General features: G+C 34.6%; 1 protein-coding gene across 1 annotated transcript in view; it reads right to left on the bottom strand.

Moving 5' to 3' along the window:
- Ddx56 (putative ATP-dependent RNA helicase DDX56) overlaps positions 1-27,739 on the bottom strand; it is a 178,339-nt gene that overhangs the window by 19,887 nt on the left and 130,713 nt on the right. The window contains exons 11-13 of the mRNA XM_090414917.1: positions 23,730-23,833; positions 10,158-10,225; positions 9,817-9,906 (exon numbers count right to left, since the gene is read on the bottom strand). Of these exons, the coding sequence (XP_090271043.1) occupies positions 9,817-9,906; positions 10,158-10,225; positions 23,730-23,833 (262 nt within the window). The remainder of the gene's footprint in view (positions 1-9,816; positions 9,907-10,157; positions 10,226-23,729; positions 23,834-27,739) is intronic.

The following is a 27,739-nucleotide window of genomic DNA, read 5'->3' on the forward strand; positions in this document are numbered from 1 at the left end:
TAGTAATAATATTCTAATCTCTATACATGATTAAATTACTCCAGTGAAACTGTAATCTCTTACTTGGTGTAACTATAAATTTAGCATAACATACAATTTTAGCTTTCTCAGTGTGAGTAAAGTTGGGTTATGTCTTTTATTTCAAGCATTATTATTATTATTTTTTCTAAATGTGCAACTATTAATCTTGTACAAACACCACAGAATACTGTTTTCTTGAATCTGTAAGGGTATTTAATATTATCAGTGACCTGCTCTCTTATTAGTTCACTCCAGTTGATAATTAGAAGGATGTTTATTTGTTTAATTTTTTCCTTGTCTTTTCAGTAAATGCCTTGGGCAATGGAGGAAATATTAATGCCTTAACTAGCATTAATATTTCCTCCATTCTTTTTGAAATCTATTTGGGCATATGTTTTAGACAGAGACAGCTGGTATTCCGTATTCTTTTGCAAACAAATTTTAAATTTACCAGACTAATGTTTCTTCATTTGAAGTAGAAAAAGTCATCAAAGGATTGAAATGTGGAAAGGCAGATGATATTCAACCAGAAATGCTGAAGTATGGTGGTATAAGAGTCTTACAGTGGCTGCACTGCATTGTTCAGAAAGCCTGGACAGAGGGACGAATTCCCGATGATTGGAGTAGAGCTCTCATAGTACCCATATATAAAAAGGGAAATAAAACTGAATGTGAGAATTACAGAGGTATTTTCCTACTGAGTATTCCTGGCAAGATTTATGCCAGTATACTTGAGAAATGGTTGAGAAGAATTGTGGAAGAAAAGCTTGGTGAAGAACAAGCTGGATTCAAGCCAAATAGAGGCTGTCAGGATCAGATCTTCACTTTACGACAAATAGCTAAGAAAGCATGGGAATATAACAAAGATCTGTATTTAAGTTTTGTCGATCTGGAAAAGGCATACGACAAGTTGCCAAGAGAGAAGCTATTCAATACACTACAGTTAAATGGTGTCAATGGGCATTATATCAAGCAATACTTAGTCTTTATTTGAGTTGCAAGTCAGCAGTTAGGACTGAAGGAAGTACAGGAAGATGGTTTAATATTAAATCTGGTGTGAGACAAGAATGTACATTATCCCCTCTGTTATTCATTATCTATATGGATCACATTATGAAGGAAAGTGGTATTAAACATGATATCAGAATTGGAGATGTTGATGTATGCTCTTTGCTTTATGCGGACGATGTTATACTTCTAAATAAATCCGCTACAAGTTTGCAAGATTCCTTGACTAAATTGAATATCTGTAGTAATAGATATGGTATGAAAGTCAGCAATAAAAAGACAAAGACAATGAAAATAGGTAAAATCATTGAAAATGTCAACTGTGTTGTGAATGTGTTGAAGAAGTAAAACATTTCAGCTACTTAGGCACGATTTCTAGTGAAGATGGTAAATTAAATATTGAAATAGACAACAGAATCAACAAATCTGGTATGGTAGAGGAAGTCAATTGAATCAATTCATATGGAATAAGAGAGAAATTAGTCAGAACACTAAATTCGCTGTATATAAGACTGTGTTCAAACCAATTTTAACTTATGGATCTGAGAGCTGGGTCAGAAGTAAAACACTTGACCAAAGACTAGAGACTGCAGATATGAGAGTCCTGAGAAAGATTAGAGGTGTGAACAGATGGTATCAATGGTAATATCATATTAAAAATGAGGATATTAGGAAAGAACTAGACATTGTTAGCATCCAGGAATGCGTTAGCAGAGCTAATCTCAGGTGGTATGGTCACTTAAACAGAATGGACAAGGAAAGATTAGGAAAGCAAGTGTTCTCTGCCAGGTTAGCAGGAAAACGACCCAGAGGAAGACCAAGATATAGGTGGATTGATACGGTACAAAGTGCCTTAATTTAAATCTGATAATGTTGGAGTCTTGACAAGTAACAGACTGATTTGGAGGAAAATTGTAGATAGGAAGTTAGTAATGATGCAAATTTTTCATGTAGTACTATCATATCCTGTACACCCCTTGAGGGTACATGTTAGGAATTTGATGATGATGACTATTCTTCGTTTTCATTTATCTGTTCTACTTTTGTACAATTCAATCTTTGAATTTCCAATTTGTTAGCCAGTTAAACAAACATGTAACTGTCCAAGTACAAATTGATAAGCTGCAGTGCATTGTTAGTTTAGGGTGGTTAACATGCTTATATGCGTGGATAGGCTTATGTGTTCGTCAGACATTTTTGTAATAGATTTCACTTTTTGATATGAACACAGATGAATAAGAAAATAACTATTTATTAACTTAAAAGCTAATATTTCGCTGGTATTATATCCAGCATCTTCAGAGCACACAACACAAAGTTTGTTACAAATGCAAAACGACCACAATCCGGTGTAACAGTGGGGCTAGTAAAAGTAATTGCAGCGTGCAACACAAGACTAAAGTCGTAATATGGCGCCATCTAGGTAAAAAAAAAAAAAAAAAAAATTCAAAGTTTTGAAATAGTAGTCCAAATGATAGTCTTAGAAAGTTTGAAAAAATAAAATAAAATAAAAGTAATAAATATTAATTTGGTCTTAAGATGACTGTCTTTCAAATCTTTGGTAGATTTATACAACCATACTTGTTAAGGTTTGGAGTATGTTTTAAGGCTTCTGTTGATTCTAGGAACAACCTCTCTGACTTGTAGAAGCTTCTGTGCATTACTTTTGTCTCTTTCCAATTGATCCTGTGTGCAGGCGTATCCAAAGCATAGTCTGCCAGATCCGACTTGCCATAGTGAAAGTTTTCAGATATTGTGTTGCACGCTGCAATTACTTTTACTAGCCCCACTGTTACACCGGATTGTGGTTGTTTTGCATTTGTAACAAACTTTGTGTTGTGTGCTCTGAAGACCAGCGAAATATTAGCTTTTAAGTTAATAAATAGTTATTTTCTTATCCATCTGTGTTCATATCAAACCGTGAAATCTATTACAAAAAAAAAATGCTTATAATTTATTTATTCATTTATATTTACTTATTTTAAAAGTTATTTTGACAAAGCTGCCAACAAATGTAATGAAACACTGATGTGTATATTATTTAACAAATGCACATAATAAACTACAATTCTGAGAAAGAATATATATATATATATATAGAGTTTATGTACCATATTTATTTATCATCCATAAATCTCATTCCTCACTTAACCAATTATCTAGATACTGAAAATATTTACCATTATGACTGAACTATGGATAGTTTCTGTATCTCATTCAGTATTATAATGTCTGTTGATTGGAAAGATGAGATTCAAATCCTCTGTAGGATGCAAAGAACCTTTATTAGGGCTTTTCAAACTGGAGGTCAGGTATTCAGTCTCAAACAGGAGTGTCAGTGTTTTTTTTTTCATAATGAAACTCTGGTTTTCTATCCTACAAAGACATGGAGCTATGGGGAGTGTCTACAACTCAGTACACGATGATGTTCTTTGGTTGGAAAGACTTAAAGAAACTTTATTAAGGCTTTTTTTTATTTTTTTTATTTTTAAAAAATTTTTTTTTTTAAACTGGAAGAAAGTTAGCCAGTGTCATATGGAGGTGACAGGATTTTTTCTTTTTGAAATTCATGTGTTCCATTCTACAAAACATACTGGTCAGGGACTAGACATGATTAACAAACTTGACAAAATAACATTAAGCATCCTATTATTGCATTAAGGTTTCTAAGAAGCTAACGTCACTGGCTAAACTCAACACATTAAGGAAAATGTTGAGAATAGAAAGAACATAAGTAGGCATAATTGCACAAATTAAAGAGCAAATAATTTATTTCAAATAAGGTAATTTTAGCTGTAAAATTTTGCCTATATACCTAAGGTATCTTCAGTACAACTTAAAAAAAAAGCAACACTGATATGCAGTTAATGGATTCTAAAAAGTGCCATAAGAGCTTTAGCAGGATAACAAATGGTCAATAAATTCCTAATTTAAAAAAAAAAAAAAAAAAAAAAAAAAAAAAATCAGGAAAGATTAGCAGATTGAAAAAGTACTATATTCCATAAGAAAAATAAAAAGATTGGACAATGTAGTAACATTTCACAAGTTTCGTTATAAAGACATTTCATAAGGATCACATGTAGGATTAGGGCTCTGTGGTTAGGAGGGATGGCATGTTTAGCAAGGTCAGATTGTTCAGGTTCACTATACTAGGGAAGTTGAATATAGTCAATTCTTCTCAGATAAAAGAGGCAAGAATCCTCTAGCTGTTGAAAGCTTTGTTAACTGGAATTCACTGAATCCATTTTCAAGAAGGTTGATCCATACAAAAGTCACACCATCATCCCAGTTAAAAAACCGAGAGCATTAAGACCCTAATACATTGTGTCCATGTTTTGTGTTGACTTATTAGTGAATTTCGTTACATTATCAACCTTTTTTGGCAGATGGCTTTAGTGAAGCTTTATAGTAGAACTTTCAACAAATATAGAATTCCCATCTCTTCTGCATAAGAAAAAAAAAAATTACTTGTATTATAGTTTTTAAAGCATCTCAATGTTTATGTACATTTTGTTCTGTCAGAAAAATTCACCAAAATCAAGCTTCCTCCACTTAGTTTTCCAGGTTCTAACAGATCCATTGCTTCTGTGGCCTATCTTATTTTGGACAATCTGGAAGATCTGCCTTTGCCTAATGAGAAACCTAAATTGTATATCATGAACTTAAACAATCTGTCTTTCCTGAGTACAAAGTCCTGTGGAAAAAGGCAAAAACTTACATGAGAGCAGATTTCTTATGGAATGTCTTTATAAGAAAAGTAATGAAATGTTACTGCATTGTCCATTACTATTTGTGAAATGTTTTTGTAAACTTAAATAGATGTTTCTATATATATATATAGATCCGCGCAATTAGCCTAGTGGCTTTGCGCTTCGCAACCATATGCCTGGGGAAGGAGTGTCCTAGGTTCGATTCCTGTCGATGATGTGAGGAACTTAAGGATCTTCCTCAGCCATAGCCAAGTTAGCCGGTCTTGGACAGCAGGGTTTTTTCCATCAGTTTATCTGGGGTTTTTCATCCTGCAAGCAGGCAAACCAGACCCATGAACATGCAGGCTACAGTCATAGAAATACGACAAGGAAGGCAACGGGAAACCACCTTGCGTCACTATCTCCCTAGTAATATCAGCTGCAACCCTCTCAAAGAGAGAAAGCCACAGGATCAGATCAGATCAGATCACACACACACATATATATATATATATATATATATATATATATATATATATATGATCAGATCAGATCAGATCATATATTATTATTATTATTATTGTTCCGGGAAACTCCAAGGAGTCGACAGACTCATCGAGGGAGGCCCTAACATTATGTCAAGAACAACTATTCAACATTCACACAGTATCTATCATACCTTGCCTTGAACTCATTCACAGTCGTAGCACCCACAACAGACTCTGGAAGCTTATTTCATTCATTTACTACTCTCCAAGTAAAGAACCCAGCTCTAATACCCTGGTCAACCACGCTCTTGCCCAGCTTCCATGCATGGCCCCTAGTCCTCCCACCACCAGTCATATTTTCAAAAATATCTTCTGGATCAATCTTATAAAAACCCTTCAGTAATTTGAATGTCTCAATCATATCACCCCTCCTTCGCCTATCGTCCAATTTCTGCAACCCACAAATCTTCAACCTATTCTCATAAGGTTCATTCCACAGACCTGCTATCATCTTGGTCACTCGTCTCTGAACCTTCTCCACTTCCTCCCCATCGCGATGAAACCCTGGTGCCCATAGCTGGGCACAGAAGTCCACATGGGGTCTTATCAAGGCTCGATACAGAGGAACAACAACTTGTTCGTCTCTGCATGTTAAAGTATTTTTCAGAAGCCAAGTGATTTGGTGAGCTGTTTTAGTTACTTTTGCAATGTGCCCCCTAAACTTCAACTCCCTATCCACCAACACTCCCAAATCCCTGGCCTCATCAATCTCCTGGAGTATGGTTCCACCAATGCGATATACTGCTGCTATTCTTTTCACCCCAAAGTGCATAACCTTACACTTTGCCACATTAAATTGACATCCATTTTTCCTAGCCCAGTCCTCCAAACTATCCAAATCATCCTGTAAAAATTTGACATCCTGTGTACTCATAATTGCTCTACCTAACTTTGCATCATTAGCAAACAAGTGAACACTTCCTCTCAGATCCTTTCCAATATCATTGATGAACAAATTGAAAAGCAGTGGTCCAAGAACAGAGCCCTGTGGCACTCCACTAGTCACAAGACGTCTTTTAGACTCCACTCCTGAATAAACCACTCTTTGATATCTCTCCTTCAACCACCCTCTTACCCATCTCACCAACCCTATATCTATACCCATCTGCTCCAGTTTACTGATTAGGGTTCCATGTGGTATCCTATCAAAGGCCTTGGCAATGTCCAGTAGTATCACTGTAAACCCATTACCCCTATCCAGTTCAGCCGTCACTGTGTTATAAAACGTGAGCAAGTTACTGAGGCATGATCTACCCTTCACAAAACCATGTTGTCCCCCATACAATATCCCATTTTCATCTATCCAATCCTGTATTCTTTTCTTGACTAATTTCTCTAAGACCTTGACAATGATTCCTGATATGCTAATCGGTCGGTAATTTACAACAGCAGTCTTGGAACCACATTTATGCAGTGGAACTATTTTCCCCTCTTTCCACCCGCTCGGGACTAACCCAGACCCGAGACTCAAATTAAACAAAATGGTCAAGGGTACTGACAATTCTTTAGCCCCTTCTCGTACAACACGAGCTGGTATACCATCCAATCCCACAGATGTATTGACATTGAGGTTATGCAATAGACTACTCACCTCCACTTCATTAACCACAATTCGCGTATAATCTACTGGTTTATTCGTTTCTGCAATGTCACCACCTGGATGATATACTTTTGCAAAGTGCTCACTCAAGTAACTCAACTATCTCAACTGATTCAGTTACCTCCCTACCATCGGCATTCTTTAAAATCAATCTGCCATGTACATTTTTCCTTTTACTTGCTACATATCTAAAAAACTGTTTAGGATTCTCTTTAGCCTGCATTGCCAATGTTTTTTCGTAATCCTTTTTTGCTTTTCTTACCACACTCATCACCCTTCTGGCATGCGCTTTATACCATTCATGTGCCTGCTGGTCACCCTTCTCCTTAAATTCCCTCCATAGTTGTTTCTTTTTTTGCAACTCAAGCTTAATGGTGTTATTCATCCATTTAACCCCTACTTGATTTATTATTCGGACTCTAGGTATACAGTTAGCCATTGCTTCATGCAAGCACTTCTTAACTACCTCCCATGCACTATCAACTTCTAGTCCTTGCAGTTGCACATGACATGGCACTGAACCAATCAAACTCCTAAGCTTGTCATACTTTCCAGCCCGATAATTCCACATGTACCCTGTCTTAATTGAAAATTCTACACCTTTAGCCACCTCCCAAGTTAAGACCCTATGATCACTCTCACCGATTGGTGGCAATGTGGTCATATTTGTTACAGCCAAATCCTCAGATGTAATTACTAGGTCAAGCACTCTCTGACCCCTAGTATTTTCCATTACATGCTGTCGCAGATAGTTATCCCTTAATAACCGCATAAAATCCAGTTCCTTCCTCCCGTGTGTCCTCTCCTCACTCCAATCAATGCGACCATAGTTGAAATCTCCCATAATAATCACCCTCCTTCCACCCATTTCTTCTATTTGCTTGTGCATACTGTCACCATCATCTTTTCCATCACCTGGTCTATAGCAGCACCCAATTGTATATTTAGTTCTGCTAGCCACCATCTCACACCAAATGGCCTCAAATGTGCTCTTTTCTCTATCCTGCAATTCAACTTCTATTCTCCTTGGCTGGAGCTCATCGGCTATCATCAACAATACTCCTCCCCCCATTTTATTCTCTCTGTCATTCCTGAACACACTATACCCACCACATTCAATCCCACTAGTTATATCATCTACAGTCAGCCATGTTTCACTAATACCTATAACCTGTGGTCTGGAAGTGCCAACCATGGCCAAAAACTCTTCCTTCTTGTTCCTAATACTCCTAGTATTAGTGTACATGAATTTAAGACCCCCATTAGCCCCAACCCTACCTTGATGCCTTATATTAACTATGTCCTTATTTGCTCTGGCATATTATATTCATTCTTACATTCAACTGCCTCCATAAGGACTGTATCTCTACCCCCCCCCCTTAACAAATCTAGTTTCCCTGAATTTGCACATCCACTACATTCAGCAACACTTTCTCAAGTCTTCTTACACCGTAACCATTCAAATGCAAGCCATCCATCTTATATAGATCCTTTCGCCCATCAAACTCACTCTACACATCCACAAATTCCACACCACTCGTCATACATAACCCACGCATAAAGTCATTTGCAATTATAGCCCTCCTTTTAAACATTTCACTGTCATACCGTGGCAAAAGACTAATCATTCTAACTCTCTCACTCTTTTCTTTTGCTACCTCAAACAATTCATTCAGGTCTTCTATCATTTCCATTTTATCTCCTTTCAAATCATTCATACCTATATATATGTGTGTATATATATATATATATATATATATATATATATATATACTAGGGGGCTCTGCCCCTGATGCCTATGGTGCCCAACCCCCCCATGTTCTGGACTTGTAGGGTAGCCTATGAGTTTCAAAACGTTTCAAATAACTTGATAAAAACGTTACAGCCTACATCCATTTCAAGTCAACGTCACATCCGTTTCCAATTTCGACTAATCATTTTATAGTATAGAGTAGATATATATGTATATTTTTTTTTTAAATTAGGAATTTATTGACTGTTTGTTGTCTTGCTAAAACTACTATAGAACTTTTTAGAATTTTTTTGTTAACTGCATATCATATTGCTCCATTTTTTAGTTGTAGTGAAGATGCCTTTGATATATAGTCAAAAATGTTACAATTAAAATTAGTTAATTTAATGTAGGAGAGTCTCTGTAGCTCAGTTGGTATAAATATAGACAAAGCCCTTTGGTCAGAAAGACCTGAGCTTGATTCCTGTCAGTGACATGAGGAACCTTATTTTGGTCTCCTTTGATGAAAGGTGAGTTAGCCGGTCTCATACGGAGGTAGGGTTTTTTGTTTTTCACCCAGAAACTTGTGTTTTTCATCCCCCAGAATAGGAAAACCAGCCCTGTGAACACACACAGATTACAGTCATGAATATTGCCTTTAAGGGATGTAGCAAGGAGTGTTGAACCGGCCGCATTAAATTTGTCGTAAACTCTCATTAGGGGACTACCTGTCCTTAAGGGATGGATGAGATCAGTCAGCAATATATTTCATAATTTGCAAATTGTAACTTGTTTGTTTCCTTAACAGTCTTCTCTTTATAAATTTCGTGACAGTAAGCATAAGCAATTTTTAAATCTGTAGCAACTTTTGTAGTGCTCAAAATCGAAGGTCTGAAAATCTCAATGGCTTTGTATTTTGTACTATGTGTTGAAAACATTTCAAGTTTGCTTCCAATGTTATTTCTCTTTGCTGTTTTTTTTCTAGTGACATCATTCTCCATAGTATCACTTTGTTTTGGCATGCTGTACAGTATTAATAAGGGTATTATCATCAAAACAAACACATGCATAGTAGAGCACAAAAAGAACTTATAAAGTGGGAACTGCCTGTATATTAATTTATATAAACTTTCACTGCAACATATTACACGCTCAAAATCAATATTATTTCAGACATTGATTTTTTACAAAACATGAATTAAAATATAGCAGTCATACCTTTAATTTTTGAGAATTTAAAAGTTCCTGTTTTATTTCTTTTAATCTTGCTTCTCTGATGGCAATCTTTGTCACTGCTCTATAGGCATCCTTAGAAACATAATACTTTATATTAGAATGTATTTTAAATGTAAAAAAATTATTATTCATTAAAAGTGATTTAGCTGATGACTTTTGAAAATTGGCAAAAATGACATAAAAGCATAGTTTGTACTTTTATTCTCGAAGCCATACTTCAAGACCTGAAGCATAATTAACCTGAATTAACATACTAAATGTTTATAAAAATGTTAATAAAAATAAAAAAACTGTTTTTGTGAAACAATATTCTAATTACTTACTCTAGCTCTGTATCTAAAGCCTTCAATTTCATCCATTTTAAACTCATAGGGTTTGAAAATACTGCAATCTGAAAAAAGAAAAAAAAAAGAAGAAAAAAGTTACTAAAAGTAGCATGTCTTATTAACAAATACCAAAACATATAGGACCAGAATAACTGAGTTTTAATAGTTTTATATAACTACGTTAATTTATCTACTAGTTTTGCAGCTTTTTTTTGCATAAATACTTAAATTTCAATATAAAAGATAGAAATACAGAATATGAGAGGTGACACGAGTCAGTTGTTGTTCAGTATTGTTTGCAGATGGTGGGTTGAAAAGTTGAAGTCCAGCATTTGAAAAGATCTGAAAGTGATTTCCAATTATCATGCAGGATGGATCATTCCTTGGTTCCTATTAGGCATGACATGTGAAATGATGACCACAGTAGATTCTTTTATCTTGTGAACAATGAGGTTGCCTTCTATGTCAGACAAAAAGGTTGCACTCATTGTCATGGTTTTTGTGAGGAAAAATGCTAAGCTAAGTCCAAGTTGTCTTCTCTGTTGTTGCCAAATATCTCCAATTTGTTCTTTCTGCCTTATCTCTATACTTCTTGAAATCTGCTCTATACACAAAAGGCAACAAGAGCACGGAATTCTTTAATACCCAGGATGTTTGTAGAAAGGGTTATTGTCTTTAGAAGATCAGAGCAGACTTTGTATAGTCAGAATAGGTTTAAAAGCCACACTAATATTGCGAGTTTTGAGGAGAGTAGTGATCTCGATAGAAAGTCCACCAATGTAAGAAATGGAAACTGATTCCCTGTGGTGATTATTCAGTTCAGCATATCCAAGGATTTTGATGTGAAACGAAATTGGAGAATAGCAGTTTTTATACAAGTCTTTTTTGAATGTCCATCGCAGACAAGTTGTTGAAATAGAATTTGTAGTTCATTAAGCTTTTCCTCTTTCTTATGATGGAGACAGCCTTTTTTATAATCATATGAATGATTCCCAGTTTTTGTGAAACATGGTGCACGGAACATGAACTGAGGTAACGAACGGTGTAAGTAGGTTTGCAACATCCAAATGTGAAGCTTTTATCAGCATTTTTGATGATTAAGACACCCAGAAAAAGTAGTGTTCCTTCACTTTCTAGTTTCCAAGAAAATTTAATTTTTTGGTAGAATGAATGAATAGAACAAAGAAAACTGCTTAAATCAGCAGCATTACTTACAGTCTTACAAATGTATATGTTACGAGACTTTTCTACGTTGCAAATAAAATCAACCTTTGAAATGTATTTGGGTGTGATTGCAAAGTTAAAGCCATTTTTTAATATACTGGTTTCATTTTTCATTAAGCTGTACTTGAGAATGTTGACTAAAATTTTATTATCAGCTAAAGGAGACTGTCAAAGCAAGCAAACAGTGCTAAACGTGGAATTTTTTAGTTTGATCAACTCTTCTTACAACAGCTGTTCAGCACTATTCACAATAAAAACATTGCTTCAACAGTCTTCCTCATGATAAAGCTTTAGTCAAATTTCCAAGTATAGTATAACGAAAATTGAAAACAATATATTAAAAGCAGACTTGAACTTTGCAAAGCAGAAAAGGCCTTTCTCTAACTACAAACTGTTTTACACTATCAGACTGAAGACTGTAGTTCTTCTCTTCATCTTGCTAGCCAAAAAAGCAACATCACAAACTCAGAAAAAATATTTAAGGAAATTATTATCATAAAAGTTATTACCATAGCTAAAAGAGAAGTCAGACATAAAGAATCATGGAACAAATTTGTTTCTAATTTAGAACATGATTTATATAAAACAAGATCCAATGTATATAAAATTTTGAAACACTTAAATGCAGATACCAAAGAAAACATAAAATTAAACACTGAATTGAAATTAGAAGAATTTCTAAATTACTACACAGAATTGTGGACAGACAAATATTTTAAAAAAGACAACTGGCAAATAATTAACAAAAATGAAAAAACTAAAGAAGAATTAGAAATCAGCCTGAAGGAAACAAGAAATGGAAAATCACCTGGAGAAGATAAACTAGGTTCAGAACTATATAAATATGCAGGAACTAGATTCAAAGAAAGAATCTTATTATTTTTAAATAAAATTTATTCAACTGGTATCCACCCAATAGAATGGAAAAAAGTAATTGTGATTCCTATCTTTAAAAAAGGTAATAGAGATGACCCTAAAAACTATAGAGGTATCAGTATATTAAATTCCTGTTACAAAATATATAGCAGAATCTTAAATAGCAAACTAATGAAATATTCTGAAAACTTTATTTTAGAAGTACAGAATGGATTTAGAAAAGGACGATCATGTATAGACCCGACCATTAGCCTAAAATTAATAATAGAGAAAAGAAGAGAATACAATTTAGAAACAAATATGCATTTATTGACTTTGAAAAAGCATTTGACAAAGTTAAAAGAAACATATTATTTTACATATTAAAAGAAAGACAAATACCAAATAATATCCTAAAATCTATCACAAGTATATATGAAAATAATCAAATACAAATAAGATTAAATTATGAGCTATCATATACGAGAGAGATAAACCAAGGGGTCCGACAGGGATGTCCCCTCTCAGCAACTCTTTTTAATATCTACTTAAATGAAATAATAATAAAATGGAATAAAAATTTACATCAAGGAATTAAACTTTCTCCTACAGTAAACTTAAACACTCTCCTCTTTGCCGACGACCAAATAATAATTACAAATTCTGAAGATAAACTACAGAAAGCTATTTTAGATCTAAATGAGATATCCAAAGATAATGGTATGATAATATCAACAGAAAAAATCAAAAACTATGGCCTTTAAAGGACAAGATCCAGCAAGAACAAAAATAGTAATAGATAACATGATCTTGATCTTAGAACAGGTGAATTCATTTAACTACCTAGGATGTACGATCACATATGAAAATGAAAAAGATATAAACGTAAAAATTGCAAAATATTTAAAAATAACAGGTTTAATTAACTCTATATTTAAACCAAACCTAGTTCAAAAACAAACCAGACTAAAAGTATACAATACATTAGCCCTACCAGTCTTAATGTATGGAAGCGAAATCTGGACAATAAAACAAAAAAAGACAAACAAAGATTAACAACAGCAGAAATGAAGAAATTATGAAAGAATTAAACCAAGAACCAGTAATAAAAAAAATAAAAATATATAAAAATAAATGGATGGAACACATTCAAAGAATGAAAGAAGAAAGATTACCAAAACAAGCCATTAGGAAAAAGAAAACCAGGACGTCCTCTTTAATGATTCAATGATGACTTCTAATGCTGGAACAGGCCATGCTAGGCCTAAATCCTTGATATGCATGATGATGATGATTATCATAAAAGCTGACAAAGGCAATGCAACAGTTTTCATGGATACAGCTGACTACATGTCAAATATTTTGCTATTGCTTTCAGACACGTCCATTTACACTGCCTTAAATCATGACCCTACTTCGACCAATCATGAAGAGACCAATGATCTATTATGTAACATACTCAAATGGCCTACAGATTTAAAGAAATAAACTGAAATCTATGCACCCTTTAGCCCCATGACTATATGGGGATAGCAAAAGTTCACAAGGCCAGTATATCTATAGTACAGATGGTGAATGGAATTAACTCACTTATATGTCTTTTATCCAGACACTTTTCAAATCTGTCAAAGAACCACACCTGACACACAGAACTCTTTCATGAAGAATTCTGCACACTTTGTCCAAAAACTATCTGAAATTTCCATCATGCCATTGGAGATCTGAGCTAGTCTAGATATAATTTTTTTGTTCATCAATGTTTCTGTAGATGAAGTCCTAGAGCTTATCGACAATCTATTCCTACGTGATATCTCCAGACTATTCAAACATTATCACCACTCTAATCACTTCATGTAAAATGGACAAATTATCAAACAGCTTTCTGACCATGCAATGGACAGTTTCCTCTCTCCACTTGTGGCAATTTATTTATGCAAAATTTTGAAAAATATTTCCTTATGTCAATAAACCTTAAACCTTCAGTCTGTTGGAGACATGTTGATGATATTTTTGTCACATGGAAACAGAGTGCTGCTGATTTAAACTTACTTTGGAACTAGAAAGTGAAAGAAGACTACTCTATCTTGATGTCTTAATCATCAGCAATGCTGATGAAGGCTTCATGTTCTCTGCACCATATTTCACAAAAACTGGGCATCATTCATAATCTTAAAAAAAAAAAAACAAAAAAAAAAAAAAAAGCTGTCTCCATCATAAGAAATTAGGAAAACTTAACAGGCTACAAATTCCTGATATTCACTACAGGGATTCCATTTTCATTCCTTATATCAGTGGATGTTCTCTCAAAATTGCTACTCACCTCAAAGCTTATGATATCAGGCTGGCTATATGAAGTCTATTCTGCTCTACCATAACCCTTTCTGGAGTGGCTTGGTCTGCCACTTCAGGATGGCTATATTATAGCTAATGGACATAATTACTATGTTTATCCATTTGAATGAACTAATAATTATGTCCTGTCTGCACGGTTAGCCGAGTGGTTACGCGCTTTGCAACTATATGCTTGGGAAAGGAGTGTCCTGTGTTCGATTCTCGTCGCTGACTTGAGTAGTTAAGAATCTTTCTCAGACATAGCCAAGTTAGCCAGTCTTGGGCATGGACTGCAAGGTTTTTCTCCCCAGTTTATTTGGGGTTTTTCCTCCCACAAAGCAGGAAAATCGGTCTTAAGAACACAACGAGTTCCAGAAATGGGAGGCCAAGGCCCTACATGGGCTGAAGTGCCAAAGAAGAAGAAGAAGAAGTAATTATGTCCATTAGGATTACTGTACACATGAGGATATGATCTACATGATGGACAGAATCTTTTCAAGAGCAGATCAGGGTAGCAATTTGGTATGGTTTAAAGGAATCATCATCATCATCAAATTCCTGTTATGTACCCTCAAGGGGTGTACAGGATATGATAGTACTACATGAAAAAATTACATCATTATTAATTTCCTATCTACAATTTTCCTCCAAATCAGTCTGTTACTTGTCAAGACTCCAACATTATCAGATCTTATATTTCTATCGTCTAAAGCACTTTGTACAGTATCAATCCACCTATATCTTGGTCTTCCTCTAGGTCGTTTTGCTGCCAACCTGGCAGAAAACACTTGTTTCGCTAATCTTTCCTCGCCCATTCTGTTTAAGTGACCATACCACCTGAGATTAGCTCTGCTAACACATTCCTGGATGCTGACAATTTTAAGTTCTTTCCTAATATCCTTGTTTTTAATATGATATTGCCATTGATGCCATCTGTTCACGCCTATAATCTTTCTCAGGACTCTCATATCTGTGGTCTCTAGTCTTTGGTCAAGTGCTTTACTTCTGACCCAGCTCTCAGATCCATAAGTTAAAACTGGTTTGAACACTGTCTTGTACACAACTAATTTAGTGTTCCGACTAATTTCTTTCTTATTCCATATGAATTTATTCAACTGACTTCCCACCATACCAGCTTTGCTTATTCTGTTGTCTATTTCTATATTTAATTTACCATCTTCAGTAAAAATTGTGCCTAAATAGCTGAAATGTTTTACTTGTTCCACAGGTTCTCCATTCACAACACAGTTGACATTTTCAATGACTCTGCCTATTTTCATTGTCTTTGTCTTTTTATTGCTGACCTTCATACCATATCTATTACAACAGCTATTCAATTTAGTCAGAGAATCTTGCAGACTTGTAGCAGATTTATTTAGAAGTATAACATCATCTGCATAAAGCAAAGAGCTGACATTAACATCTCCAATTCTGATATCATGTTCAATACCACTTTCCTTCATAATGTGATCCATATAGATAATGAATAACAGAGGGGATAATGTACATCCTTGTCTCACACCAGATTTAACATTAAACCATCTTCCTGTACTTCCTTCAATTCTAACTGCTGACTTACAACTCAAATAAAGACTAAGTATTGCTTGATATAATGACCCACTGACACCATATAACTGCAGCGTATTGAATAGCTTCTCTCTTGGCACCTTGTCATATGCCTTTTCCAGATCGACAAAACTTAAATACAGATCTTTGTTATATTCCCATGCTTTCTCTACTATTTGTCGTAAAGTGAAGATCTGATCCTGACAGCCTCTATTTGGCCTGAATCCAGCTTGTTCTTCACCAAGCTTTTCTTCCACAATTCTTCTCAACCGTTTCTCAAGTATACTTGCATAGATCTTGCCAGGAACACTCAGTAGGGAAATACCTCTGTAATTCTCACATTCAGTTTTATTTCCCTTTTTATATATAGGTACTATGAGAGCTCTACTCCAGTCATCGGGAATTCGTCCCTCTGTCCAGGCTTTCTGAACTATGCAGTGCAGCCACTGTAAGACTCTTATACCACCATACTTCAGCATTTCTGGTCGAATATCATCTACTCCTGCTGCCTTTCCACATTTCAAGCCTTTGATGGCTTTTTCTACTTCAAGTATGGATATGTATTCCTGACTGCATGCCTGGTCAGTGTTTTTTATCACTGTGCTGTCATCACTGCTTGTTTCATTTAGCAGTTTTTCAAAGTAATTACTCCATACTTCAAGGATATCTTTTTCTCCCATTTTCATGTCACCTTTATCATCTCTAATTCCTTTTATAGCACTCTTTCCTCCATTCTTCAGCTTCTTCAACAACCTCCAGAATATTTTGCCACCTTCTTGATATTTATTTTCTATATTCTTGCCAAAGTCCTCCCATGACTTTTGTTTAGCTAGTTTTACACAGTGTTTAGCATTCTTGCATTTGTCTCTATATTCTCTAAGAGCACAAGCTGACTTATTTGACAAGAACTTTTGGTATGCTTTCTTCTTTTCCTTCACTGCCTCTTTAACTTCCTGTGTCCACCAGGGAGTTCTGATTTTTTTATCCTTACAGATAACCTCACCACATGCTTCTCTGGCAGAATCAATCAATGTTTTCTTCAGAGTTTGCCACTGAATCTCCAAGGTTTGATTCCTGTTCTCAAACTCTTTCATTTTTTCTTCAATAATCTTTGTGTATTTTAGCCTACAGCTCACATCTGAGAGCTGCTCAACTTTTATTCGCTTTAAAACTTTCTTACATGTTCTTCTTTTCAATATGAAATTCAATTTTATCCTGCTCAAGACTAAATAGTGATCACTTCCAATTTCAAATCCTCTGTACACTATGGTATCCTGCACCAGGGAGAAAACATCACTATCAACAATAACATAGTCAATGAGACTTTTCTTATTCCTAGCCTCTTCTCTCCATGTGAATTTGTGCACATTTTTATGTTGGAACATGGTGTTAGTAATAACCAGTCCATGTCCTGAGCAGAAATCCAACAGATATTTGCCATTATTATTATTTTTTAAGTTTAAAGGAATCTGCATGTAGTATATTTTAAATGACTTAAAATTTTTTTGTAAAGTGGGGGATTAGGCCAGGGGTTTTGTTCCGTTTGGAAAGGCGGTAGCACCAATAGCAAAAACCATTTTTTGTATATGATTAATTTCTGCAGATAGTCTAGTATGGCTAGAATAGATGTCCCAGGCTCTATCTATGTACTAAAGTTTTGATAATATCATACTGCTGGGAGGGGTAGTAATGATGCAATTGATAATGGAACCTACCAGCATGGGAAGGTTTCCTATAGACAGAAAAGGATAAGGATCTGTTGAGTAGTCTTGTGAACAGATTGTCAAAGAAGGGCAGACTATTACTGTTTTCTTTTTCAATGGTGAAATGGATCATATGTTGTTGGTTGTTAACATGTATATTTTTGTAACATTTGTAACAAAAAAGGTTGTAACATTTTTGGATATGCTTAAAAAGTTTTCAGCATATCCAAGTTGCATGCCAAATGGAGAAATATGTCATTGATGTAACATAGCCATATTGTAGGTTTCAGTGGAGCAGAGTTTAAAGCTTTTTTTTTAAAGTGTCCATGAAAAGATTGACAGTGGGGGAAGGGGAGGGGACTATAACTGTGTTTTCAATCTGCTTGTAGGTTTTTCCTGCCAAGTGAAATAAAGTCCTGAAGTTTCTTTAAGAAACCTCAGGGTACATAACAAGGCTCTATTCAAACCATGTGTCAGTATCTTAAAGGAACAGTATTTGAAGTGTATCAAATTATTAACATGGGCAACATTAAAGGCAATAATATGAGAGAATTCTTGTATTCTGTTTGTGAACTTTTGACAATTCATGGTGTGTGTCTGGGGGGGGGGGACTATAATTATACACTGTAATTTTTTGAACAAGTTCAGCAGACTAGAGGCATATAAGATTACCTAATAATTTTTGAGTGCTTGTTTTGTGTGTTAGTGAGAATGGTGTCAATTAAGCAGTACACAGATTGCTTTTTGAACATAGACTGATCAAGGACTGCCAATAACCTTATTCACTGTGGTCATGACGACATTCTTGTTTTGGTATAGATTTTTTTTTGTGCAGTGAGTTTGATGACCAACAAGTTCCTTTTTTTGGATGCTATATTGTTGAGCTGTACTTATAAAACTATGCCAAAACAAGAATATTATCATCAATAAAGCAGTTAAGAGTAATGCTGAGTATGACTGAAAAAACTCAATTCTACTCCAAGATTGATCAACATCTTGTGTGCCTTGTGAATGGTTGACTCATATAAAAGGCACATAAAAATTATTAGACAATGTTTTATCATGGCCTCCTGTAAATGCTCAAAAACTTAAAACATAAGTCCCAGATTTATGGATTGACAAAAATACACAAGTTGAACATACCCTTGAGACGTATAGTTGACAGTATATTGGTTCCATTACTTATTAAACTAGACAAACACTTGGCCCAAAGATCTATCATTACTAATCTCACTCCTATGCTAAAAATCCTGTGCACTTCAAATCCTGCTTCTCAGACATAATCCTTCCTATTCACAACTATATCTCATTAACCATACACTCTGGTTATTTTACTTTGCAAGAAGAAACCTACAAGCAGATTGAAGGCACAGCTATAGGTTCCCCCCTCCCCACAATCTTTTCATGACTGAAAAAAAATGGCCTTAAACTCTACTCCACTAAACCCACAATACAACTAAGCTACAATGACAACATATTCTCCATTTAGCACATGGCTTGTACATAATGCTGAAAATATTTTTAGCACATATGAACAATCAATATCACAGGATTCGTTTCAGGAAAATAATAATTGACTATCCTTTCTTGGTCACCAGACTATTTAACAGATCTTTATGCTTTGCTATCTACAGGAAATCTTTCTATGCTGATAGGTACATTCATCATCAATGCCATAATCATCTCTCCCAGCAGTATGGTGTTAGCAAAACTTTAGTAAATAGAGCTGGAACCATCTGCTCAGACCATATTAAACTATATGCAGAAATCAGTCACATACACTATAAATTAAAAATACCAAGAAACTTTATACTTGGCTTAATCCTTTATCCAAGTGTAAGCAAACAAGTTTGCTCCTGAACTATTTTCAAGACTTTGGCAACTCATATAAAGAAGCTAAGACTTCACATCACTTGTCTTAGTATCCCATAATGTAAAGCACATTTCCTTGCAGACAAACATAATGCATTATGGGAAGGGTCACTACCCAGACCGGTTCCAACCTTTATTGAGGTCTCATCAGTGGGAGCCAGACCCTAGAGGCGATACTAAGGTTGAAGTAATGCAGAAGCCATATTTTCATATACGAGTAGCCAAAAGATGTGACCTTATTATTAAAATATTCTGGATTAGAGAAAGTTGTTGGAAGTTTTTCCACTTGGTAATACTATAAATTAAAGACACCAAGAAATTATATACTTGGTTTAATCCTCTATCAAGTGTAAGCAAACAAGTTTGCGACTATTTTCAAGACTGGGGCAACTCATATAAAGAAGTCAGGACTTCAGGCGCAAACTTTTTTGCTTATAAAGAAGTCAGGACTTCAGGCACAAACTTTTTTGCTTATAAAGAAGTCAGGACTTCAGGCACAAACTTTTTTGCTTATAAAGAAGTCAGGACTTCAGGCACAAACTTTTTTGCTTATATTTGGATAAAAAATTAAACCAGGTATATAATTTCTTGGTATTTTTAATTTATAGTATTACCAATGGAAAAACTTCCAAGAAGTCACATAAACAAAACATGTTTTTTAGCTAATGACTTCCTTCATTCCAAAAAATCAATAAAACACACCATCCATCCATCCCTCAAACTGGTGTGCCTTGTGAATGGTTGACTGTATGTTATAAGCAGTGAAGTTGTCCTCTCTGTAAGGCATGGAACTCTCCATTCAGTGTTATGATGTGTGTGTGGGAGAAATGAAAAGCTAGGCCTGCACTGTCTTCTCTGTTGTTATTAACTTCAGCAATATACTCTTTCTGTCTAATTTCCAAACTTCTAGATATCTGTCCTATGTAAGAAAGGCTTCAAGAACATGGAATATTATAAACCTAAGATGTTTGTAGAAAGCATTTTGGTCTCTTTAGGTGAACAAAGTAAACCTCATGAAGTTAAAATGGGCTTGAAGGCCACTCTATGTCATGAGACCTGAGGCTCAAGATAGCTTTTTGGGCATCACAGCACCCTTCTCCAGGAAAGTGAAATAAAAGTACTTGTTATTACAGCAAGTGGGTTCAAGCAAGCTAACAGTATCAAAGAGGCAATGATTGACCAATCCATATATACAGTCCCACTATAGGGAATGTGTAGAATGAAATAAATAGTTTAATATGGCAGAAAGTTTAATAATGTTGATGATGTGGAGCTTTGCAGAATTCTTCAGTAAGCAAATTCGTTTAACTTTTCAGAGATCTGGATATCAAAAGGCCTCTCAAGATATATCCTACACTATATATAAAAATTTAAAAAGCAACTTCAGCTGCTTCAGAATTTCTGTACTAATATGAATTGATGAGTCTAGTGATTTTTTCCTCAAGTTTCTTATATGTAGTATATTTTTTTTTCATTTTTATTTCTTATTACTATTAATTCTATCATATCACTTTCCTTTGTCATCCTCTGTTTTCTTATGAAGTACTTTATTATTGTGTATCATCTAATTTTCAGTTTCTTCATGCATGTTAATTTAATTTTATTGATAATTATGTTATCAGATTGATTCTTGTACTTAATTCATCATATCAAGCTTTTCTATTCAAAGGAAAATGAAACACAAAACAAAGAAACCAGCCAATAAACATATGCAATTAATAACTAAAATACACTTATCATATGGCCTTAGCATTATACTGAATAACTAACCCAATAACTATTACTGAGCACATCTTTAAAGATTTTTTTTAAAATAATTACATATGTATTCCAAGTATTTGTTTCCACTTGATTCATATTTATTGTTTATCCCTAAAATATATTTTCCTTTAACTATTTAAGCATGCTATATCCAGAATCCTGAACTTTCATTTGCAAAGCAAATACAGGATTATGTGTAGCCTGCAAACTGGAAATAAATATGCTATCCATTCAGCCAATCGGGATAGCAAAATTTTCTTTAACAGTAATCCTATACACGAGGTTGTTCACCCAATAGTAGTTACTAACGTGAATGAGCAATGAGTTGAGGATAAAGAAAACATTCGATGAAATTGAATTTGAACAAGTGCAGATCATACTAATGCCAAAACAGGTGTTTGATGACAAGATGGTAGGAAAAAGACCCAGAGAAAACCAACATCTAAGTGGATTGATTCAGTCAAAAGTGCTTTAGAAGAATGAAATGTTGGATATGACCAGTGGCGGCCAGTGAAATTTTAAATGGGGGTGCTGCCTATACAAAATAAAAAAATTAAAAAAAAATTTTTTCTCTAATCAGTAACCAATTTATTAATAAATAAATCTACAAATTTATTTATGAATAAATTGGTTACTAATTATGAAAATAATAATTTTTTTATTTTATTTTGTATAGGCAGCACCCCCACTTAAAATTTCACCGGCCACCACTGGATATGACAATACTGAAGCGTTGACAAGTAATAGACTAGTTTGGAGGAAAATTGTTGATAGGAGATTAATCATAATGTAAAATTAATCATGTAGTGTTGTCATAAAAGCCTAAATAACCCTTGAGAGTACATATCAGGAAATTGGTGATTATGATGCTATTCCTTTTGTCTATGTGTTTCTAGTAATCCATCATTGCAAGAATTGGCAAAATATTAAGAAGCCAGGATAATGATTTTGTATGTGGATAAAAAGGTGGAAAAAGGGTTGCAAAGGTTACAGTCAATAACTCTGTTAAGGGACCAGTAATCATGGCTACAATTTGGAAATGAAGCACATTATCTAATTTTGGCTCTTGCAAAATTAATTTTTGTCATGTTGTTAATTTGCTTGAAATTATATCAACTATAAGCAATAATAAAGCTACATACTGACCATGCTGGCATGGTTTAACCAGATAATTTTTTTTTTTAAACTATCACACACATACACAAAGAAGGTTGCAATATCTATGACCATTCAGTGCTGTGTTTGGGCACAATGCTAAAGGGAAAGAAGGAATCTGTTGATGTGTTTCTTCAACAGTGGAAGTTGTAGTTTTTGGTGAAGACAGAGTGGGGTAGGCTGTTTCAAAGAAAAAAAGTATATGGAATGAAAGAGGAGTAAGAGAAGTTAGTTTGCTAGGGTCTCAGATATCATACCACCAGGTTTCAAAGTAGACAATTGAAAAGGTGCAGTAGTGAGCAACCAAGATAATATCTGGCTCTATGGAAACATGCATACGAAGAAAAACTAAAGGAATGTAGTCCTGCAAAGTCTAAGTAATACGATGGAAGAGAGGAGACATGATAAAGCATACAAACTGGTAAGGAGATCTTACAGTATGGACAGAAGTGAGATGTTGTGTTTATACTGCTCATGGCAGGTGGGAAGAACCTGGAATAATGCTGGAAGCATAGTAAGGATGATGTGGTTAGGAAGCATGAGATCCATGTTCTCACGACATGCACTGAGTGTGTGAAATGGGTGTTGTGGATGTTGACCTGAGAGAGTTTCTCTTGATGAGTTTCTTGACTCTCCACATAATAATAAGAAGAAGCCTCTGAGAAGAAACCACAAAGCATGAATGTCAGTAAGACATGATGGAAGTTTTCCGCTCTTATTCTTGGCCCATTCAAATTATTTGCAGAATGATCTAAAAGCAGTTTAAAACATTGAAAAATTAGCATCTATCATTTGAGAGGAATGGTTCTGAAATCCATTTCATTACATCTGTACATTTTTTTGCGTGTAATAATACTGAGCCTGATAAAACTAGAGCTGAAAATTTAAAATGTGATATCTTTGTATCTTAAATATGCAGTTCTTCTATTTATGTAACTCTTAAATCTTCCCTTTATTTATTCTGAAAACTGTTCAGCATATAGAAAATGAACGGGTGATTACATATATATAGAGAGAGGAAATGTGTATTTAAGATCATATTACTACTACAAACATGTCATGCTTTTGTTGAGTTTTTCATTATCCTAAAGCTTTTTCTTACCCATTGAATCGTTAAGAAATGATTTTTTCACTTCTTCAAGAAATGGGAGTTCCTTGATGCTGACGAAAGATAGAGCTGTACCATGATTATGCCCACGAGCTGTCCTGCATGTGATTAATAATTAATTATAATCACAACATATTTTCCTTAGAACATTTAAGATGCGATAAATACAAGCCTTATTTCTAAAATCAAACTATTTTCACTTCAATATTTATGATACTTTGAAAACCCACACCCACAAAAAACAATAGCAGAAATATTCCCTTAGTAGCCCAAAGTAATTATTTCTGCATGATTCATCATGAAAAAAGAAATGAATAGATAAAGGAAATAATTGGTTTAGTGATAAGTTCAAGAGAGAAGATTAATTTCACCAGCAAGCAATTTTATTTCAAATTGATTTAGTATTTAAAAATCATTTAGTTAAAAAATTTTTTTTTAAATATACAAGAAGATGTCGCAAAAATTCTGCCAGTTAAGTTAAACATTGTGAAGGAAATTATATGTCCATTCTTTTTATACCAGATATGGAAATAGAAGCTTAAATCTTTCAGGTAAATTTTGAAATTTTAAAGTTTCTACTGGAGGTGCTTAAGGGTCAAAGCTGTATAACTGAGAGGAGACCTCCACATAGCCTTTAAAGGAATGCGAAAAACTGACCACGGCTTCTGACCTAATGTCCAATCCTCACCTTCTCGTGGTGCACCCTGTTGGGTATCTACCTATCTACCTGTTGGGTATCTACCTATCTAGATACAAATTTGAGTGTAATAATATGCGAAAACAAAGCACAGACTGCTCCCACATCTATACACCATTTCACAATAAAATCAAAAATAATTAAAAAAATGTGCACACATATGCATATGCCATTCTAACAATCAAGGCACAAAGTGCAATGGATGACAACAGTACTTTTTATTTTCTGTGCTGAAAGTTTCATTTACTAGTACCATGTCTAATAAATAAATCTTTTATATATAAATATGTATCATTACTAACAAGTGATTGAAGTCAGTCACATATCAAGAAGTAATGAATATATTTTGGGCTCACACGCAGCTTTAGCCACATAACAGCAGCAAAAGCTCTCAATAGAGCCAACTGTTTATATATTTACATTTTAATTCCCACACTCAAACAGATTATATGTAGTATTTGAGCATAAAGTATAATAAATAAATAAATCTTCATCATCATCATCATGCTTGTCAAGGATTTAGGCCTAGAGTAGCCTGTTCCAGCCTTAGAAGTCATCGTTGAATCTCTTTTAAGAAGACGTGGTGGTTTTCTTTTTCTTAATCGTTTGTAATTTAAGCTTGTTTTGGTAATCTTTCTTATAAGCTAAAGATACCAAGAAATTATATACTTGGTTTAATCCTTTATCCAAGTGTAAGCAAACAAAGTTTGTGCCTGAAGTATTTTCAGAACTGGGACAACTTCTATATAAAAGCTAATAACTTCACATCACTTGGCTTAGTTTCTATATACGAGTTGCCCCAGTGCTGAAAATACTTCAGGCGCAAACTTTTTACTTACATTTGGATAAAGGATTAAACCAAGTATATAATTTCTCAGCACAGCTATCAGCTAACGCCTTTTTATTCCCGGATATATAGGGAGTAGGTGAGGCCATTTTTAGCCCTGTCTAACTTTTGGAGACTGAGTGGGCATTTCAATCTCCACTGGTACCCAATCAGAGATAGCTGGCCCAAGGCTATCACTAATTAAGCAGCATGCAGTGAAGAGTGACGGCTCAACAAGTGCCGCCAACTCGTGGTCCCTAAGACTCGTATTTAATGTCTGAAATAACGTAGATTCTATAGATGATTTTCTTGAGTTTATGGGACAAAAAACACGAGTTTCTGGGAGAAAAAACCCGCTTGCCCGTGCCAGAGATCGACTAACTTGGGCATATACATATACTTGCCCGTATATAATTTCTTGGTATCTTTAATTTATAAGTATAACCAAGGGAAAAAACTTCTAACAACTTCTTTAATCCATGATAATCTTTCTGTTTTCATTCTTTTAACGTGTTCAATGTGATCAAATTTCTTCTGTAGAACAAATCTACAAAATAAATTTGTAGACAAGGATGGGCTGGCAATTTGAGATTTAGCCAACCAAATGTATTCTTATGGGCTTAAACCAAAATTTCAAATGATGACACAACACGACAGAATTTCATGCCAGCTGGGGCATCGTCCGGTTGAACAAGGCCCCAGTTGTTTTCGCCAGGGAACCAGGGCAAACAGCGAAAAGTCAGCTACTGTAACAAATCCTAAAACTTACCTCAACTTCAACATCACCAGAGTTCAAGATCGGTACTATCAACATAAGAAGCCTGAATGGCAAAGAAATGGAGCTAGCTGAGGAATTAGATAATTACCAGATCGACATAACAAGGGTGACTGAAACAAAAAAGACCAAACCTGGTGAGTTCTTTCTGAGCAATAAATACAAAATATTATATTCAGGCAATGACAATCAAGGAAAAGAAGGAGTAGCCATAGTATTCAACACTAAATATGAGGCTAATCTTCTTGAATGGCAGGCAGTCTCAAGTAGAGTAATGTGGGCAAATATGAGAATGGGGAACTGGACAATGAGACTTATTTGTGCCTATGGTCCCCACAGAAGGTTCTACTAAGGTAGAAATGGAGGAATTTTTTGACGCTTTAGAAAAAGCAACTGACACAATGAAAAATGAAAAGTTGGTCCTTGCTGGTGATCTAAATAGCAGAGTAGGAAATGATTGTCAGACATACAAAAATATTTTGGGAAAATTTGGAGAAAATAACAAAGCTAATAATAATGGCTAATGCTTGTTGGATTTCTGCTCAGGACATGGACTGGTTATTACTAACACCATGTGCCAACATAAAAATGTGCACAAATTCACATGGAGAGAAGAGGCTAAAAATAAGAAAAGTCTCATTGATTATATTATTGTTGATAGTGATGTTTTCTCTCTGGTGCAGGACACCAGAGTGTACAGAGGATTTGAAATTGGAAGTGATCACCATTTAGTCTTGAGCAGGATAAAATTGAATTTCATGTAAGAAAGTTTTAAAGCGAATAAAAGTTGAGCAGCTCTCAGATGTGAACTGTAGACTAAAATATACAAACATAATTCAAGAAAAAATGAAAGAATTTGAGAACAGGAATCAAACCTTGGAGATTCAGTGGAAAGCTCTGAAGAAAACATTGATTGATTCTGCCAGAGAGGCATGTGGTGAGGTTGTCTGCAAGGAATAGAAAAATCAGAACTCCCTGGTGGACACAGGAAGTTAAAGAAGCAGTGAAGGAAAAGAAGAAAGCATATCAAAAGTTCCTGGCAAATAAGTCAGCTGTGCTCTTAGAGAATACAGAGACAAATGCAAGAATGCTAAACATGTTAAAAATGAAGTTAAAATGGGCTTGAAGGTCACTCTTATGTCATGAGACTATATCTGGTATAACAAAAAGAGGAATGATATATAATATCCTTCATAATGTTTAATACAAGAAAATATTTCTCTACTTGTAGTAATAATAATCCCAGCATATATTGCATCTCATCACTCTTTTTTTTTTTTTTTTTTTAATGCGACTTTCACTCATGAAAGTCGCATTAAAAAAAGTCGCCTTGTTCGTTAACATATAGTACATTAATACTGTGAGTGGATTAAGGATTTTTTATTTAATTAATTTTATATTTTTTTGTAGTTTTTAAATTTATTTTAGAGACTTGTAAGAGGACATGATGGAAGCTTCCTGCTCTTGGCTTTTTCAAGTTACTTGCAAAATGATTTGAAAACTGTTCAAAGCATTGCCAAAGGACATCTATCATTTGGAAGGAATAGTCCTGAAATCCATTTAATCACATATAGTGAAATGGATTTCAGATTACAACCAGAAACCCTGCTCTAGAGTTTCTGACATAGACCAAACATAGAACATTTTTGAGCCAATTCAGGCCTCCAATAAGTGGGAACAGTAGTTTCACACCGGGAATAAAATTC

The sequence above is a fragment of the Typopeltis vanoorti genome, chromosome 26, assembly GCF_054136105.1.
Source record: "Typopeltis vanoorti isolate ZY-2024b chromosome 26, IOZ_Tvanoo_1.0, whole genome shotgun sequence".
Lineage (NCBI taxonomy): Eukaryota > Metazoa > Arthropoda > Arachnida > Uropygi > Thelyphonidae > Typopeltis > Typopeltis vanoorti.